We start from the raw sequence: 18,937 nt of genomic DNA, 5'->3' as shown, positions 1-18,937 counted from the left end.
CATCTTTGGTCCTATCTAAATCTAGTGCACAACATGATCACATGATACAGAGATACATGACATGACTATGAGACGTAGACCGTATTGTACTATTTTGATAAATTTTTAGGGTTTTTTGTAACATTTAATAAATATAATTTACATATTAAAACATCAGGAAATATCATTAATCAATTAAATAATGAAAAGTTAGTATGGATGCGTATTATTTTTTTGAAAAAATTGGTGTCATGAACTCGCATCAGCCACAATTCGTGTACGCATCTTTGTGACCTGGATGAAAATTAAGTGGCATCATGATCTATGCTGACAAACATATATGATATACCCAATTTATTGCACCTTTACCCTAACAATTTGCTAAATAATAGAATTCAATAAATTGTGATCATTTCAGAATATCAAATTTCATGGCAATTCTAATGAAAAAAATTAATTGTCTAAATTTCTTTTTTTACATTCTTGTTTTAAATAAATAAATGTAGACACATTTGGTATTCTCACAAAAGCAAAGTTTTTAATTTACAACAGAATTTCTCCGCTTTCTTTCAAAAAACAGAATTTCTCTGCTCATAGCTAAAAAAGAATCCTTATTAGCGACGGTTACTAAGAATCTAAGGACATGATAACTGTGAGTTATTCTGGTCACTGAAATTCCCAGGTAGAAATTTTGTGCCAAAGTGAATTGTAAAGCTCTCATTCTATATATATATTTGATAATTCGCTTTCATTACAATGATGGGCCGTTGTTGCTCCTTTATCATTCAGAGCAAGTGTTACCTCAACTGTGCTCCATTTCTGTTATCATTGTATTTTTTGTAATTCACAAGAAGTCACCAAGCATATCACCTATTTGCAGAAGCATACCAACATTTAGGTGATCACATTCAAACGCCTACTTTATCTAGATGCATTTCAAATACGCGCCTGAAGCATATAATGACAATTTATCTTTTTTTTATTGGGCAACTCATCTTATACCTGCAAATCAACAATGAGGGCATTGTAACCACCTTGTTTTGCATAAACAAAGGTCAACCAAATTATTTGAGAACCAAGCATGTCATTGAGACATGAACTATAAAAGCAGCAAACTTTTACAAAAGCTGAGTATCACATGTATATATATATATATACAGAGAGTAGTTTTAAATATGTTTTTCTCATGTCTAACACCATAGATGTGATCTATAGGTTTTGTTTAGTGAGAATCGGCTTTTGGATCGTCAGAAACTAACCTATATACAGGTTTTTCCGGTGATCCAAAATCAATGGCTATGAAGGTACCAGTTTTTCTTGGCTCATAAAAATATATTTTTCATCGAAAAAACATGATCCAAGAGTCGATTCCCACTAAAATTAAGAATGCTAAACACATCTAACAATTCAGATATATCATAAAACACTTAAAACCTATGATGCAGAATGAGAAATAGAGCCTAACATGTTCAGTTCATATATATATATATATATATGTGTGTGTGGAAAGAGAGAGAGAGAGTGACATGTATGTATTTTTTATACTTGCATGTGTTTTTTGTTCAATCTAAACTCATAGATTTGATTTCTACACTTTATTTACTAAAAAATACGTATTAATTTAAGCATTTTTTATGTTTAGATATGTTCTTAGCTCAATAAAAAAAAGTCACCAGTATATATTGCACCAGAAAAGCTTGATAAACTAAAAATCAAGAGTTCTGTTAAATTGTTTCAATCCAAATTATGGTTTTTAGTAAATAAGCAATGATAAACACATTTATAGGTTTGGATTAAGCAAAAAACTTGCACAAATACGTTTTTTTAAGAAGTATGAAAGATATATGGTTTAGAAGATATCGCATCACTCATATATATATATATATATATACACACACACACACACACGAGAGAGAGTGTGTTCAGGATAGCTGCCCACCTCTATTGGGTGAACGCCCCAATGAACGCTGGGCCTTGTGCGGGGATTTAAAAAAGTTTTAAGCATGATTTTATGAACATTGAAAATCAATGGCCCAGATTGTGCAATATTTTTTCAGCTAGTAAAGTCATGTTTTTTTCTTCAAAAACATATGATCCAAGGGCTAGTAAAGTCATGTTTTTTTCTTCAAAAACATATGATCCAAGGGCTGGTTCATAACATGTGGATTATGCTGAATCCATCCATGATTTCAGATTGGGTCAACACAACCCACATATGATTTTCGGCTTTATTTGTCTACTAATGTAGCTACTGAACTAAAGAGTAGAAATCACTCTTTTCTCAAAAAAATTCTAAGTTTTTGTATCCCACAGGTCACAGCATAATTGGGCATATCGGCTTATGTTCCCATCCCTGCAAAGTGAGAACATTTTACTACGGTCCAGACCCAAACCTGAATGAAGTTGTATTAGCAAGAACCAAAAAAATAATCCAGACCATCATTCATTACATGGATGAACATAATCAACATGCATTCTGTTTCAGTTCAGCAGGAAAGCAGACAACAGCAACGCATATAGTATCACAAGATGAACAGTCAAAAGACTCAAAACAGACGGTACGCATATAATCTGCAAAAAGGTAAAAAATATCCCCAAATTTATCACATTCCGTCTTCCAAAACATGATCAAACCAGAAAAAGGAAAATAACCATCTCCACTTTATCAGAACCAGTCCTCAAGTACATTGTGCTGCACCTGAAACCAATCGACTGTAAGCACAAGATGAACACACGTAGCATGAGCCACAGCAGAGAGAGGGAGAGAGATGTTGAACTTACCAACAGCAAGCATGAATGCCACAGTTTCCAATTAGCGGTCATAATCTGGTTAATCAGCCAGGTCATATTCTCGTTCTTTATCACGAGAGTGCTCTCGTTCATGTTGTTTGAACTCCCCTTGCTCATATCTTTCATGATCAAGATCATGCTCATCAGCATGACCAGGCTCAGCATGCTCTTTGTGATCATGCCCATACTCATTCTCGACATGATCGTACCTCTCACCAGGCTGGACATGTCCATACCACTCACGGCCATGCTCACGATCAACATTCTTGGACTCCATCTCCCTCTCATCCGCATGCTCCGGTTCTGTGTGTTGCCCGTAATCATTTTCCCTCGACCTGGATCGCTCATAATCCTGATCAAGCTCACCATGCTCATATTCCCTGTCCCTCTCTCGATAACGTTCGCGTTCCTGATCACGATTGTGGTCACGATCACGTTCTCGATCTCGATCCTTATCCCTAACACGATCACGTCCACGGTCATGGTCACGACCACGGTGGGAATGGGAACGGTCACGGTCCCGGTCACGATCATGATCACGACCACGATCCCTCTCTCTCTCCCTGTCTCTGCGGTCACGATCTCTGTGATGTCTGTCTTCCCTCACATCACGATCTCTACCCTTCTCATGCGAACGCTCACGAGACTTCTCCCCTTCTCGCTCTCTATCCCTCCCCCTTTCACGAGACATTTCCCTCTCCCTGATTGTTGTTATAAATCATTAGCAATCAAAATACAATTATCATCACAAAATAAAACCCCACTGCAAGAACTAAAAAGATATCATGTTTCACCTATCCAAGTGGCGATCTTCCCGAGCTCTGGGCTCCTCTGATTGCCGAGGTCCTCCTGCTGATATCGGTTGAGGCTCCCTGTTTATGAACTCGAGTTATATCATACAATGTGCACAAATAATAAATTGTACATTGTCTTCCTCTCAAACAAGCATAATATCATTCCCATAAACAATAAGACTGAATTGAATATACCAGATACAAAAAGGATGAGGAAATTTCATGGATGTGCTAAGAAAAGAATAACACAAATTTATTTAGGAATTGCAGTAGAAAAATACTAAATTATGACAAAGAAGTGTCTGGACTCTAAAGCAAAGAATTATTATGGATGATTTTAGGAATTGCAGCACCAATACGTGTGTGTGTGTGTGTGAGCAAACACGAGAGAGAGAGAGAGAGAGATCCAATTTTTAGAGGGAAACGATAAAGCAGTCATAATCAATATCAGGCTGAACTACATATCCAGCCAAGAATATCAACCTAGATTAGGAAAAACAACCAAAATTGCATGAATGACAGAAAGGGAAAGCTAGCAGCAACATTCATCCAGACAATGCAAGGTAACCCTCTGAACTGGAATCCCATGGATTTAGACAGAATCATCACATAAAAGCCCATAGCACACCCCAATAGATGAGAGCAATTCCCTGATGATAGGATCTTGCATGACGAAAATTTTATGCCAGGGTCTTATAACCTAACCAGCCAATTTTTGTATTTGGAAAGAAGGAAAGCGAGAAGCCTGTTCGAGCATGGACCAAGCTTCCCCACAAGATTTTGGAAGATTAAATGTCAGATTGTAGCATGGATTGAGCTTCCGCAAATAATTAAACATATTTTGTGGTGAATTAGGGCAAAATCAAGAAATATCCTAGAAAATCTAGGAAGGATGGATGCTATTTCAATCATATTCTTGTGCAAAAATGGAGTAAAAACAACCTTGCTTTTAAAAAAAACTGAATTTCTGCACAACCTCTATCATACAGTACAGGTTGATATGCTGACATGCTTTAATATTATGAAGCCACAAGAATAAATTTCATGAATGTTTTCAAGTTTCAAAAACCCTAGTCGCATGTGCTTTGCATCAGTTCTGCCCTCCCCTGATACCAAGTAGTAAGATTGTTACATATGCATGCATCACCAATGATTTATAACTGTGAAGCAATTCTATGCCAACAGGAAGCTTCCTGGCTCCTTATAAGCATTTTTTTCAGCCCAAGACAAAAGTACAAAGTAATTTCCTGATGAAATATGCAGATGAGATATCTTCCACTTAAATTGAACAATCTCAACTCTCACGCTATTTGGAGATCCTAGCCTTAAAGTCTAGTTGCAAACCAAGCAGAAACATGACATAACATGGCACACACATGCATTGACATAATATCTTATGAACGATTTAACAGATGCAGTGGAAAGGTCTAAGGACTTCAAATAGAAACAGTTCATGGGCCATCTGCTACACAAATATCTCGTCCAACCCTTTGGGGTGGATCTGATATTCAGAATTTGTTTACCTTGGATCTCAGTATTGGGGTACATACAAAAGATACAATACACAGATCTGAGACCAAGGTACACCACACCCTCACTCAATCGTGCACAAAATCAGAAAATACCATCACCTGCCAGAATACTTCTGATTCACCTCTTCACCTCCAATCCTGGTCGACCCTAGTCCTCCGCCAAGTCTACGTGGACGCCAATTTGGAACTGTTCTACCACGTTCTACATCCACAAGGACTCTTCTATTATCAATTTTCCGTCCATCTGCTTGTTTATATGCAGCTGCATAGCAAAAAGTTTCGTAAGCACACTATTTTCTCATTGGTGGATCATTTCATTGTCCTGCCACATGTAGAAGTGAGAGTCCATTTTCCCTTAATGATAACATACTTTTCATGTCCCGAGTGTGTGTGTATTCAATGAAGGCATAGCCTCGAGGCTTGTTTGTCTCTTTGTCAGTAACCACACGGACCTGACAGGGTGAAGACAAGCAAATTCGAAATATTCATAAATAATCACCAAATGCACAAGAGAAAAGGAAAAACAAAAAAACAAAAAAAAACAATTCCAGCCATTTAAAATTGTTTCACTTTTACAACCTAAAACATGTTCAAACCTCTAAACCCTAAATGGCACGGCAGACAGGCACTATGCCTCACTAGCCGTGCTCACCTTTTAAGGTGTACAGCTTCGCCAGGCAGGATGTGTCACCATCATTGTAATTGAGTTGGCAGAAATATCGAGGCATGCGATCGATTTACCAGATGTGGATCAAAATAACCACCCCCTTACCAGGGATATTTTGTAAAAGAGCAAAAAGAAATATGACAAGAAATCTAGCAATACCAATATACCTCTGGATGTGGAAACAGATTTCTATTGGCCTCGGAAATCAAATAGAATTTTGCATGAGGAACTGAGATTAAAAACACCCACAATGCCATTAGTGGCAAAAAAAAAGGAAAATTCTATCTTACCCTTTGCATGTTTACCCACCATGAAGAAATTTTAAAATGGGAAGATGGTTGAGTAGTCTCTTTTCAAAGCTTGAAGATAGAGAGAAAGGTTTAGAATATTTAGATCTTTTAAAAAAACCAAAATCAAAGCATGTTGACTGAACCTCTTACCCAAGTCAAGAGCAAACACCCGAGCCCCTCGGGATTGCTCATAATACCTACCCGTTTAATTGGCCCATAGGCCTCAAACTCCCTTTTGATTCGATGCTCAGTCGTCTCATAGCTCTGGATAGGAAACACACAAAAGAGCACTTAATTGCATATTCAAATTTAACAAACAAGTTAAAAGTTGAAAATTTGACACAAATACTTCAAGCAGCAGTAAAGAACTTACAAGCCTAGCCACAAACAATGTCTTGTAAGGATCGCCTGATACATTGGGGTCCTTTGATGGATCATCTATATTAGAGAAAGATTGAAAAAAAAAAGTTAAAAGATACAGTTGGGTTAGGTCTATTTAAAGTTAAAACATCATGAAAAAATAGAACATATAAAAAATGTACACCATTTACATTTTTGAATCTCTGTAGCAGCCTTTAGGGCGCCCTTTTCCAATCTCTGTCTATGGATTCTTGCTCTTCTTTGTGTCTATTGAACAAGAAAGTTGGCATTAAATGTCCAGACAAATCATTACAGGCTACAGATTGTCTACCTAGATGCATATAATTTTTTATCATGACATTTACGCAATTTAATGATACATACAACCCATTTCCACAAGACCAACAGCTTCAGATAATGCCATGTAGCACACAAACAGGAGATTCAATGGCATATAGAAAAACATCCCTAGTTACATGAATATGAAATCCAACTCAGTTTTAGCGACTCCTGTCAAAAAGAAATCCCCCTGACTGCTTCATTTGCAAGATTTCTGTCAATACCTATCAAATTGGTTTTCAAGAGTAGCCAAACTGAATCAATAGGAAAAAAGAAGACAATATCCAGTACATCAGTCAAAAAAATACTTTGAACTTTGAAGATCATAGGCCACTTTCATAATTTGTGGTTCATACATCATAGTTGGCAACTCAGTGAGTCAATGCGTGACTCAGCTGAATTTCCTTGCATCGGCAGCTAAACTGAGTTAGGAAATGAGCTTGACTCGGTTAGCACCGAACACAGACGGTCACGACATTGACTCAGCTGAGCCAACCGGGTCTTATAATATACGATGTTATATTATATTATATTACATAAATATATGCATATGTATACAATAAATCCATATTTTAAGTGAATATACTCTTTGAAAAACATTGTGCTTTACAAAATATATTTTTACACTTGTCCGGGTCACTGAGTCGGGTGTTGCAATTCAAGAGTTCCAAGAATGACAACCATGGCATACATTGAAATGAAGAAGAAATAGAGAACAAAATGTAATAATCCATATACAATGGTAAAAAGAGCACTTCTCTCATTTGCATTTTCTTCACATTTGGTAATTATGAGACAACCTTTACTTTCCAATCCATTCTTAACAAGTGTTATTATATTCATCAGCATTATATCAAAGGCTAATATGTAGTAAAAATCATTTGAGTCAGCAAAATAAAATAAGTAAACAAATATGTGTGTGTAGTCTACATGTTCCCAGATGTGAAGATGATAGTTAAAAGAATAAAAAGGTAAAAAAACATAAAGAAAAACAAAAACTCATATTTCTCAAATTCTTGCCGCTCAAATGCAGGTAGAGATGTGTGTGCTGGTTCAAGTGCAGTTCAGCAAAATTTCTCAAAACCACGACCAACCTAACAAATCAACACACAAACAGAAAAATTCAGCTAACCAGTGATGAATTTAGGACGGCAAAAACTAAGCATGCATTATATAATAATAATAATTATAGAAGTTAATTATAAGCACAGAAAGGAAGCAGAACCATGCCGAAGACAAACTGGTAATAACCCAATTCTAGAAGCATGTGATAACAATGACTTGTAAATATAATACACGATGAACCCATCCCACCATTAGACAAATAATAGAGCAAGAAACAAACAGGAGCTAATGAAGCTTCCAGATTAGTTATTACCAACTTAGCATAAGTACCAGTTAACAATTAATCAAGTACAGAAGACGTGGTCTGAAACAAGAGCATCTTACCGGTGTTTCAGCTTCCACCACAGGTGGGGCATACTCAGGTTCCCCTGGTTTAGCAAACTCACTTACGAATTGTGAAATGCCTGACAATGAAGAAAGAATGTGGTTTCAGCATCCACGTGACAGCAACATACCATAATAAAATTTCACAGCAACAAGAGAAGAAAAAGAAAGAACCAAAGAAAGAAGAAATATAGCAAGATTATCTTCACAAACAAGTAGCATAGTAGAAATTTTTCTTTTTCGAATCTTTGAATAAGTGACAAACAAAGAAACAAAAGGGACTAACAACTCCTGATTATATAGGAGGAACAAAACCAACAACAAAATAATGGTGGCTTAATGCACAAGAACTAACCAAACCATCATTCAGCAATAGAAAAGAATGATAGAAGGATTTGATGTAGATAAAAACCAATGAAAGATATTCATGTCAAACCACCATTTCCAAACCTAAAATTCAGAAATAAGGCTACCTGAATATGGAAGGCATTTCCTTTTCTCAGGTGGTGGCTTATATTCCAAAGGTGGCCTTGGTTGGAAAAGCTTAAGAAGATTGGTTGTGAGGCCTGTCGGATGACTTTGTCCGATCTATGAACACGCGTGAAAGAGGCCAACGAATCATCAATCCCCAGGAACGGAAACAAAGGGACCAACCCAAACAAAAAGAGGAAAAAGAACAGCAAAATATTGTGGTTTGATGAAAACAACGTACAAGTTTCAGCTGCAAGACGGTTGCTCGATTCTGCGCCTTGGTCCGAGCCTGAACCGCCGCATCCTTCCCTCGCATGAAGGCATCATTGTAATCCCCCATGATCCGCAGGAAGAGATATTCGAAATGGAAAAGACAGTCTACTACAGAAAAAAAAAAGAACAAGTGAAACGGCGATTCTTTCCCAGCCAACTATTCTCCGTGACTGCTGCAGGGAGAGATCGTATTACTTTTGTGTGTATCAAAAACACAGGACCTGAATTGATGAATAACCAAATTTCTGAATTTAAAAATCAGACAACCAGAAAAAAATTCACAAAAATAGGGAAATTATTTTTTAAAAGAAAAAGGAAATATATAGCTGGCACCTAACCTCCAAAACTCTCGATTAGAATCACAAAAAAACTGAGACAATATAATCTAAATCTCATCATGCAAATCTAAAGACAGAACAAAGAATCACTTTCACATGCGCGTGTGATACCATTTTGAGCACCACCGTCAAACGAAAAGTCGAAAAAATCCTAATCACATCTAAAACCACGATTTTCTTCAATCGCCCGGATAGTACATGCAATCGATCCGTCATTCCAGTCGACGATAGGAAGAAAAAGACATTCATTTGTATATACACGATTAGGAGAGAGAGAGAGACCTTCTCCGGCGGAATGAGACCAGTCTGGTGATGATCCGTCGCGATTCCGGCACCGGCGACGGCTAGACGAACCCTCGATGGAAAACCCTAACCCTAAAACGAAACCAAAGGGGGGCGTTCCGCGTGGTTGAAATACGTCGATAAAATCCTGCTTATCGTTATATGAATAAATAGGGTTTAGACTCGGACCAACTTGAAGATGGATCTACAATAGCCGACCCGAATAATAATTAATGGATTTGGGTCACTCGAGCTCAGCTCATCTTGCATAAGTCAGATGAGCTAGAGTCCGAGCAGCCCCCTGTTCGGTGCGTTCGCTTTGTTTACCAACCCTAACAGGATCCTCCCAAGCACTTGATGGTAACTGGAGGTATCCTTTACCTGACCCGAACTCATTTTGGTCGATGCAAACGGGTCGGATCTGAAACAGCTAAATACATGAGGAAGTCAGATTCGGTTGGTTTGAGAACAGCTAAAATATCAAAGCCTCCATCATGAATCCAACCCATTTGCATCCCTAGCATTAAAGTAGACCCTTTCCTCTGGATTGGATGAGGCTGACTAGGCCCATCACGTATCCCTAGAAGTCTCTAGGCCCTGAAAGTAGGGGTGGCACCCAGGTTGGGTCGGCGGGTTGGCGGGTCAGCATACCTCAACATGAACCCGACCTGTTTATTAAACGGGTCGGCTGTGGCAAACACAAACCCGACCCATTTATTAAACGGGTAACCCGACACGACACAGTTAACCCGTTTAATAAACGGGTCGGGTCGGGTAAACGGGTTGGCGGGTCGGGTTGTGTTAGCGGGTGGATTGGCGGGCGGGTTGGCGGGTTGGGTTCAGGTAAACGGGTTGACCCGCCTGCCTAACCTGTTTATTAAATGGGTCAGCCGGGTTGGCATACCCCTAACACGAACCCGACCCGTTTAATAAACGGGTTAGGTGGGTCGACCCATTTACGACACGAACCCGTTTAAGCTAAACCCGAACCCGCCTAAGAAGCGGGTTGGCGGGTCGTGTCAGATTTTGCCACCCCTACCTGAAAGTTCATGGCTGAACAATCTAGTCCTGGTTGACCCTTTTTTTTAGATAATCTAAGGAAGAAACAGTTCAATCACCGACGGCACATTGGCTGGTCTCCAGTTGGTAAAACTCTTGTGGTCCCCTTACCATCAGCATAGTCTTTCCTTTCCTTTCTTAATTTCAGAGGGCTCCAAAGTCCATACACTGTAACTCCAACGAGGGTCCTACTAAATGGATTCAGATCCAATCATCTGACCCGCTTGAAATTTTGAATCGTGATATCCGCTCCAGCTCTTCCTGTTTGAGCAGAACTTGCTCCTGCTGCAGTTTTCTCTACATGAATTGAATTCCATAAATGGAGGGATCTAATACCTATTCAGAACCGATTGTTTTTTTTTATTGGCAAGTTGGGGTTAGGCAGACTACTACCAGAGTACAATGATTAGAGAATAATTACATATCAGATAAAGTCTCGACGTTTATCTTTCCATGCCCTATCTCATTCCATAAAATACCATCGAGCAATGGTGCAAGCACAGAAATTTGGATCTTCATTTACCCAAGCACACTGAACGTGATTCAATTTCCAAAACCATTCCACAAGTTATACTGACATACATTATGGGGATATCCCTTCAAAATCACCAAGGATTTGATAGTTCTTGAAATGCAAAATTATCATAATGTAAAACAAAAATAACATATTTTCTGAAAACTCGTATATTTTTTTTAAAATCAGCTCAATGTCCAAAACCATAAATGTTTATCGTTAAAAGGACCACTTTAACCTTTGCATAGACACTCTCCGGGTATCAGACTCTCTCACTTAAAGGTAGATTTGCACAATGTTTTTGTGAACCTCACAAAGTTCTCCTAAATAAATTTGCGAACATGTTGTTCCTCAAACATCTCGAAGTTTTAAAAAAAATCATAAAATTTGCATATATTATACGAAGTTCGCATGACAAAACATGCGAACTTCTAGTAACCGAAACATGTAACTTCACAAATATTTCATTAAATTTGTATATATATATATGAAGTTCACATAACCAAGCATGTGATATTCCAGTAACGGAAATCTTAGAAACTTTGCAAATATTTTTCTAAATTCGCATATATAGTACGAAGTTCACATAGGACCGTGCAGATCTCATTCAAGTAACTGATAAGATTTGCAAGTGGCGATCTGCAAATATAATATGTTACAAAGTTTCATGAAATCTACATACTCATTGAATCATATATAAATTTATTTATTTTTATTTTTATTTTATTTTTTTCTATCTTGTTTCTAGAAAGAACCCTAATTCTTTTTCCTCTAGAACCCTCAGTATTTTCTTGTTTCGTTTGTGGCGATTCTCATAAAAAAAATTGTTGCATTCCGACGAGGTTGTGGTATCCTTCACATTGAGTTTTCAGGTTAGGTCGAAAGGTGAGTTTCATAGCTCCTTGCGTATATGGATGGCAGTGGACCGAGGCGGAGGCGGGGAACAAGGTCTCCACCCTCGCCCCATCTCAAAATTTTGCCCTCCATCCACATCTTCATCCTTGCACATGTTTTGATTTTAACCTCCATCCCTGTTTCGTGACCTCCATCCCCCGTCCAAATGGGGCAAGGCAGGGTGGGGCTCTGTTTCTCCCTGGTCCACTGCCATTCTTAAAGCTATTTTAGTTATTTTACTAACAGAGATCAGGGATGGGGAGGGGACGGGAGGGAGAAAGCGTAAGTCCATCCCCGCACGGGTTTTGATTTTAACCTTCATCCCCGCTGTTATCCCCGTTTCATGTTCAAATGGGGTGAAGTGGGGTGGGGCACCGTTTTCCCTTGGTCAACTGCCATCCCTACTCGTGTATTTGTGTTATTTCATTCCGAACTTTTTATTTTGTTTGTAGATATAAGCATTTAATAGTCATATGTATATTTGTGTTTAGTTGTTGTAAATATTTTTTTATATGTTTTCACCAATTTTATTATGTAGTTTTTACTATATTTAGAGTTTTTTTACAGTATCTTAGGTAGTTCGCGATGACTACTTATAAACATAAAGAGAAACATGGCACTAAAAATGAATTCAAACCCTCACCTCAACCTCAAGCAAGGACCCAGTTGTAGTGTCTGAGGTATAATCAATGTCCTAAGTTATGCATGTATACAACCCGTTGTACAATTTTATGTATGTATTTATATTTATTTTCCAATCGGTGAGGAAAACAAGTTATTGGCATAGAAAGCAAAGAGCCACCAGAATTGAAAGAGCATGAATTTTATGAAAAAACTTTGTTGGCAAGTGACGTAAGTGTTAGGTTTGCACATTTGTTTATTTTTTTGTTCTATTTGTATGTACATTTATTTGAATATAACAATAATTTATTGCATATTGCTCTTATGTAGCATCTATCAATATTCATAGAAAGACTCCAAGTGACTCACAAGAAGGACATGCCAAACATAATGGAACTGTCAATGACCATTTACCTTACCACCTATTTCTCTGTGAATATCTAAAGCGAGGTTTTTGTTGTTTCTCTATTGACTAAGAGAAACTAACTGGTATGCATTAATTGTTCACGGTAATTGGTTGAAACTAAAGTCATGCAAGATAGAACTCATTCCTTCTTGGAGATTGGTGAATTGTCGTATCCTTTCTTTGAAGCTGACAAGGTATCTGCTATATAATTTTTCATACTTACAAAACATAAATTCGTGTGTGCATAATGATTTTAAACTTGATTTATGTTGCATATCTTAATTCTTATCAATTGGAGCAACCAACACTAGGTTCTTTTGAAATTTGATATGAATGCGAGAGAGTTTAGGGTTTACAATTTGATTGAGTCTACAATTAATGCAGATAAGAACATTAAAAATATAGTGCGATAACATTATTTATTCAATAATATACTTATTTTTTTCCTGTAATCGGTAGGTTTAATTTTGGCATTGCAGGTTTGTTTTTTTTTGCAGCATGGTTTGGCTACGACTGTTATGCCGATTAGATGGCCTACCCCCATACACGATATTCCTTAACAAGAAAATGAGTGATTTGCATCTTTTGTTAACTCAATTTATACATGTACATGCAGTACTTGGGCAAAAACAATGAATTTAACTTTACACAGGTATGTGTTTATATGTGCTATTCTATTAAGTTTTTTTTAATAATCTATAGTTAATTGTTTGCTAATAACCTTTTTTTATAACGATATAAGAGAAATCAAAAAGTGTATAATTTAATTCTATAAACTCATGAGGAAGAATATGACTTCAGAGTATGCCAAAAAGAAGGTTGAGGATGTGGCAAAAAACCTGAAAGGACTGCAATGAAACAAAAATTATCCCAAATGCAAACAAAAGTCAAGGGACGAGACGTGAGACAATGAGATGTCGAAGGACGAGACATCAAAAGTTGAGTTCTGGACAATTTTGGGGACTATACGTTGACTACTATCATAAAATATTGGATACAAATTTGATAGATTACTTAATATAAATTTGATAAAAAAATTGATGTTTTCTAAATTGTAGTTCTTTTAATATTCGATGTTTTTTATATTATTAATTATAAGTTTTGAATGTTCTATATATTATATTTTTATAAGTTTTGGATATTCCTTAAACAAGTTTGTATGTTTAACTTTATTTCAATTTTGTATCAAGGACAGACGCAAAATGTATTGGTCATTGTAAATAATTAAGTCATTGAAATGTCTTTGATTGAATTATGTAAATATTATAAATTTGAATTTGTATTTATAAGTTTGGATGTAAATTTATAAATTTGTAAATTTGAATTTGAATTATGTCAATGTATTGATCTTTTTTATCTAGCTGTAAATTTAAATTTCAAAAAGTTTTGGATGTTCTAATTTGCTAGGATGAGGAAGTCTGTGAAAAAAGATTTACAAAAAATAACAAATATTTATGACAACGATGAAGTTCGAAGAAAAGATTCATAAAAATAACAAATATTTATGAGGATGAAGAAGTCTAAAAAAAATAATTTGTGAACACTAGGCCATTTGCGAGGATGAGAAAGACAACAACAAAAATTACAAAAAAAATAACTAATATTTTTATTGATGGTTATTGATCTTTGTTCTTTAAATTTGAATTTGTAAAAGTTATGCATGTTCTGATTTGCAAGAATGATGAAGGCCTCAAAAAAAGATTTGCAAAAAATAACAAATATTTGAGAGGATAAAAAGTTCGTAAAAAAAATAATGAAAAATAACAAATATTCGTGAGGATGATGAAGTCCACAAAAAATAATTTGTGAACAATAGGACCAATATTTGTGAATAGTAGAACAAATATTGGTCATTTTTCATAAATCTTTTTTGTGATTTTTTTCTTTAGCATAAATTTATAGTTTTACCTGCTTAATTCAAATTTACAACATTTACATATTTCATTCAAATTCATCTGCTCAATTTAAATTCATAGCATTTTACACAATTCACATGTTATATTCAAGTTCAACTGCTAAATTCAAATTAAACCTAGAATGAAGTTAAACATACAAACATATTTAAAGAACATCCAGAACTTACAAAACATCTATAACTTACAATTAATATTATACAGAACATCCAAAACTTATAAAACATAATATACATAACATCAATAACTTACAAAACATAATATACAAACATCGAATATTAAAATAATATCAACAACATTAAAAATTTAAAAAAATAAGTCATATTTACATTCAATAATATGTCAAATTTGCATCCAAGGATTTATAATGAATCATTGTTATATATATATATATATATATATATATATATATATATATATATATATATACACACAATCGAAGATGAAAGTCATTGTTGTGGACCTTATAATTGTTAGCGATAAGGCCAGCTTGAGTTCGTATAATGGTCTCTTTTACTTGAAGCATCTCCTTCTGCATGCGGTTTTCAGCCAATGCAAGAGTCAACTGGTCATCCGCTCCACTTTTAGTCCTTACATGATTCAAACTCATCGCACCAAGTTCCTCAATGGCTCTCTTTGCAGAGGGATTGCTTGCAAACTGGAGGTTCGCAGTAACTACATCCTCATCATTGCAAGCATGTACCATGGATGACAAATCGATGTCATCATCGTCCCCATGCTAGTCTTCAAGTTCGTATTGAAAGATCATGGGGTAATCATGTGTTCGTTCCTTCATTGCCCTGTGATCATCGCAAAAAATTTTCACTCTTGTGTTCCCTCTCTTTTCCTTCTCTTTCCCTTTCTAGCCTCTATTTCCCTTTTTGAAGTAGAAATAAAAGACAGAAAAGAAGAGAGAAAAGAAAAGAAAAAAAAGAAGAGAGAGGAACTCTTTTGCGAAGGTCTCACTTGACCTTAATTTTGAAAAGATTTTAAAAGATTACTCGCCTCCATTTTGAAATATTTGCGGGAAAAGGGAGACGGGGCTCGCTCGTCGGTACAAAGTTCAACCGTTCCTGGTGCCTTTACAAGGGGTTATCGAACTAAGGATCAAATTTTATGCCTTTTGCTTTGCCTAAATATTGTCTAAGAATTTATTCTAAGTCTAAAATGCACAAAGAATCATACTTGTGCAATGCAAATGCAGAAATGTATGCTTTTGAGAAAACAATTTGGAAATTTGGGATTTTCCAAGTGATTCTAAAATAAACTTGATAATGTAGTGAAGAAATAATTCAAAGAGTTGAAATTGATTTGAAGAAGTTAGATTTTGAGTCTAACTTAGAATTTTGAAATAGATCTGGAAGAAGAGACTTGAAATTCCAAGTCTTGGAATAATCATAGTTTTGGAAAATGGATTTTTGATTTGAAGAAATAAGCAAAAAAAGAGATTTTAAAATTGAGAAAAATTATTGAAGTGAAGATAAATTTTCAAAGTTAGAATGAACTTTGACTTTTGAACCTAGGATTCAAACTTGAGAGGAAATTTTGAAAGAGAATTTAAATTTTCAAAGTCAGAATGGACTTTGAATTTGGATCAATTTTCAAGAATCGATTTTGAAGAAGGAAATTTTGAATTTAGAACCTAAAACAGGAGTTGAATTTGAATTTAGACTTGAGAAATAGATTTGAAATCGGCTTTCGAAATGAGAATTGAAAACGACACTGGATTCTAAATCTGGAATAGAATTTTGATCTGAAATCTGGAATTCTAAATGGAATTGGATCCGAAGTCTGAAATCCAAAATGGAGTTGGATCCAAAGCCTGGAATCCTAAATGGAATTGAATTCAAAATCTGGAATCCTAAATGGAATTGGATCCGAAGTCTAGAATCCAAAATGGAGTTGGATTCGAAGTCTGGAATCCTAAATGGAGATTGGACTTGGAATTCCAGATTTGAATTCAAAAGAGAAAATCGAATTTTGAGATTCATAATCAATCTCAAAACCTTGATTTTTGATTTGAGAATCAAGACTTTAATCTTTAGATAGAACTTTGGAAAATAAAGGATTAACTTGATTTAAAGCTTGAGTTTTGAAGATGAATCAAGAATTTTAAAGTCAAATTGAACTTTGAAATTTGATTTGAAATGCTAAATTGAATTTGAGATTGAATCCTGGAAATGAAAAATGAATTTGAAGTTTCAAAGTTGAATTGAACTTTGAAATTAGATTTGACTTGGAAATTGAATTTTGAATATACAAATGAATTTGAAATTTTAAAGTCAAATTGGACTTTGAAATTGAAGTTTGATTTTTGAAATGGGACAGAATAAAAAGATGAATTTGAGAATTGAAGATTGATTTGAGAAATGAAGAAGATATTTGAAGGATATATCTCAAAATCACTTGGATTTTAAAAAGGAATGTTTGAAAATATGATGTAATTCTAGCCTAAATGATGAAATGAATTAAAGAATTTGAAATTGAATTTTGAAAAGCATATTTCATTCTTTAAGTGAATTGAAATAAGATTGAAGATATAATACATCTCTGACTATGGTCATTGAATGTATTATATAGTAATCATATTTAAATTCAAGTGAAGAATAAAATACATTTTGGTGCCTTTATAGAGTTTAAAATGAAATTAACTCTCAATATATTTTGACTATGGCCATTGATATATATCTTCAGTTAATTTTAAGTTAAACTCTAATAAAGAAAGAAAATATTTGAAAATATGATGATTTTCTGTGAATCCAATGTTATTCCATAAAAGATGAAAATCCTAAGTCTTGTTCACACCTTGACTATGGTCATTGATGCAAATCGTCAACTTAGGATTTAATCACCTTTTATTAGAATGGTGCACGTGTCATTCGTGTTCTCATTCGTGATTTTTTGAAATAAAAGAGAAAAATGATATGAAACAAGCATTTCTGGAAAGCATGCATGCTTATACATTCTAATCTAATGCAGAAAATGTAAAGTTCTCATTAATGTCTAACTATTAAATTTGAATTGAAATTAAAATTCTAATCTAATAAGGTAAAATAGCACCTTTTCGCATATTTTCTGCAAAACAGGGTTAACATGAGGTAAAATATGAAATATGACAAGAAATTAACAGTATATGCCGAGGCTAGAATACACATGATGATGCCTAAACACAATGCATGAACTAGTGAAGAGATATATCTAGACTATCTAAATGTAACATGTGTGCTAACAGGAAAATATACAGGTAATACTTAGGCATCATGCATAAATCAACTGGAAAATATGAATATGACATTTATATGTCACATATCAACCAATGAGAGAATGTACACATGGAATTTATGTACTATATATAAATTTGATGGGAAAATCACATATGTATGCTTGCTTAAATTAAGTGGAGAATGATCATGGTTAGACAATGCCTTAAATGTCACATTTGTGTTATGGAAGGTATGCATGGGAATATAGAAAAACACAGATTTATGCGAATATGAACAAGATTGGCATGTATATAGGCAACAACATGGGATACATTAATGCAGGGAAAAGGGAGGAGAGTATATATGAGTGCTGAGTATACTCTACCAGAGGCTGCAAAGGGGAATTCACTTGAATGGGGGTTACGAAGCTTGCATTGCTTTCACTACCTCTGGGCTGCATCTAGATGCAAACCCTAGCAGCTGGAAGAAACACAGGCTCAAAAGGCTATTGTGGAGAAACAGGGTTCATACCAGACCATGTTGTAGTGGGATTGATTTGTTTTGCCCCCAAGTTGGGATTAATTTGGTCCCTGCCATTGGGTCAATTGCACGTTAATCTTAACAACATCTTGGTTTAGGGCCAATTTTCTGGACTGTCGTGATCTTCTGAGACTATTTTGCCCAATTTTGAACAAATCAACAAGGATTGCCACAGTCTGGGAATGTTTTGCCATAGATTCAAAATTGACTTGTGAGTACCAAG

The 18,937-nt window shown here is 35.4% G+C and overlaps 1 protein-coding gene across 5 annotated transcripts; it reads right to left on the bottom strand.

The window, feature by feature from the left end:
- Positions 1 to 2,402: 2,402 nt before the first annotated feature.
- On the bottom strand, positions 2,403 to 9,703 carry LOC149813710 (U1 small nuclear ribonucleoprotein 70 kDa-like). 5 transcript variants are annotated; one of them, XM_089991618.1, is made up of 12 exons: positions 9,565 to 9,703; positions 8,913 to 9,052; positions 8,674 to 8,788; positions 8,201 to 8,280; positions 6,604 to 6,679; positions 6,426 to 6,490; positions 6,203 to 6,316; positions 5,466 to 5,547; positions 5,195 to 5,357; positions 3,564 to 3,641; positions 2,761 to 3,470; positions 2,403 to 2,677 (listed from the first exon to the last, which is right to left on the bottom strand). In XM_089991618.1, the coding sequence occupies exons 2-11, from the start codon at positions 9,009 to 9,011 to the stop codon at positions 2,810 to 2,812; spliced, it is 1,533 nt and encodes a 510-aa protein (XP_089847744.1). In that variant the 5' UTR covers positions 9,012 to 9,052; positions 9,565 to 9,703; the 3' UTR covers positions 2,403 to 2,677; positions 2,761 to 2,809. The 5 variants fall into 5 exon arrangements, with proteins under 5 accessions (XP_089847744.1, XP_089847742.1, XP_089847740.1 ...); XM_089991616.1 differs by having other exon boundaries at positions 6,254 to 6,316; positions 9,565 to 9,700; XM_089991614.1 differs by having other exon boundaries at positions 8,913 to 9,049; positions 9,565 to 9,700.
- Positions 9,704 to 18,937: the final 9,234 nt, after the last annotated feature.

Source organism: Nuphar pumila, chromosome 16 (assembly GCF_984573655.1).
Source record: "Nuphar pumila chromosome 16, dmNupPumi1.hap1.1, whole genome shotgun sequence".
Classification (NCBI taxonomy): Eukaryota; Viridiplantae; Streptophyta; class Magnoliopsida; order Nymphaeales; family Nymphaeaceae; genus Nuphar; species Nuphar pumila.
This window is presented reverse-complemented; position numbering and strand designations above follow the sequence as displayed.

Bases quoted from the DNA above. Each gene is read 5' to 3' on its own strand.
- LOC149813710 (XM_089991618.1), bottom strand. From the start codon at position 9,011: ATGGGGGATTACAATGATGCCTTCATGCGAGGGAAGGATGCGGCGGTT. The intron at 8,789-8,912 runs GTACGTTGTTTT...GCGTGTTCATAG, and splicing joins CCGTCTTGCAGCTGAAACTT to ATCGGACAAAGTCATCCGAC. The intron at 5,358-5,465 runs GTATGTTATCAT...TTTGCTATGCAG, and splicing joins ACACACTCGGGACATGAAAA to CTGCATATAAACAAGCAGAT.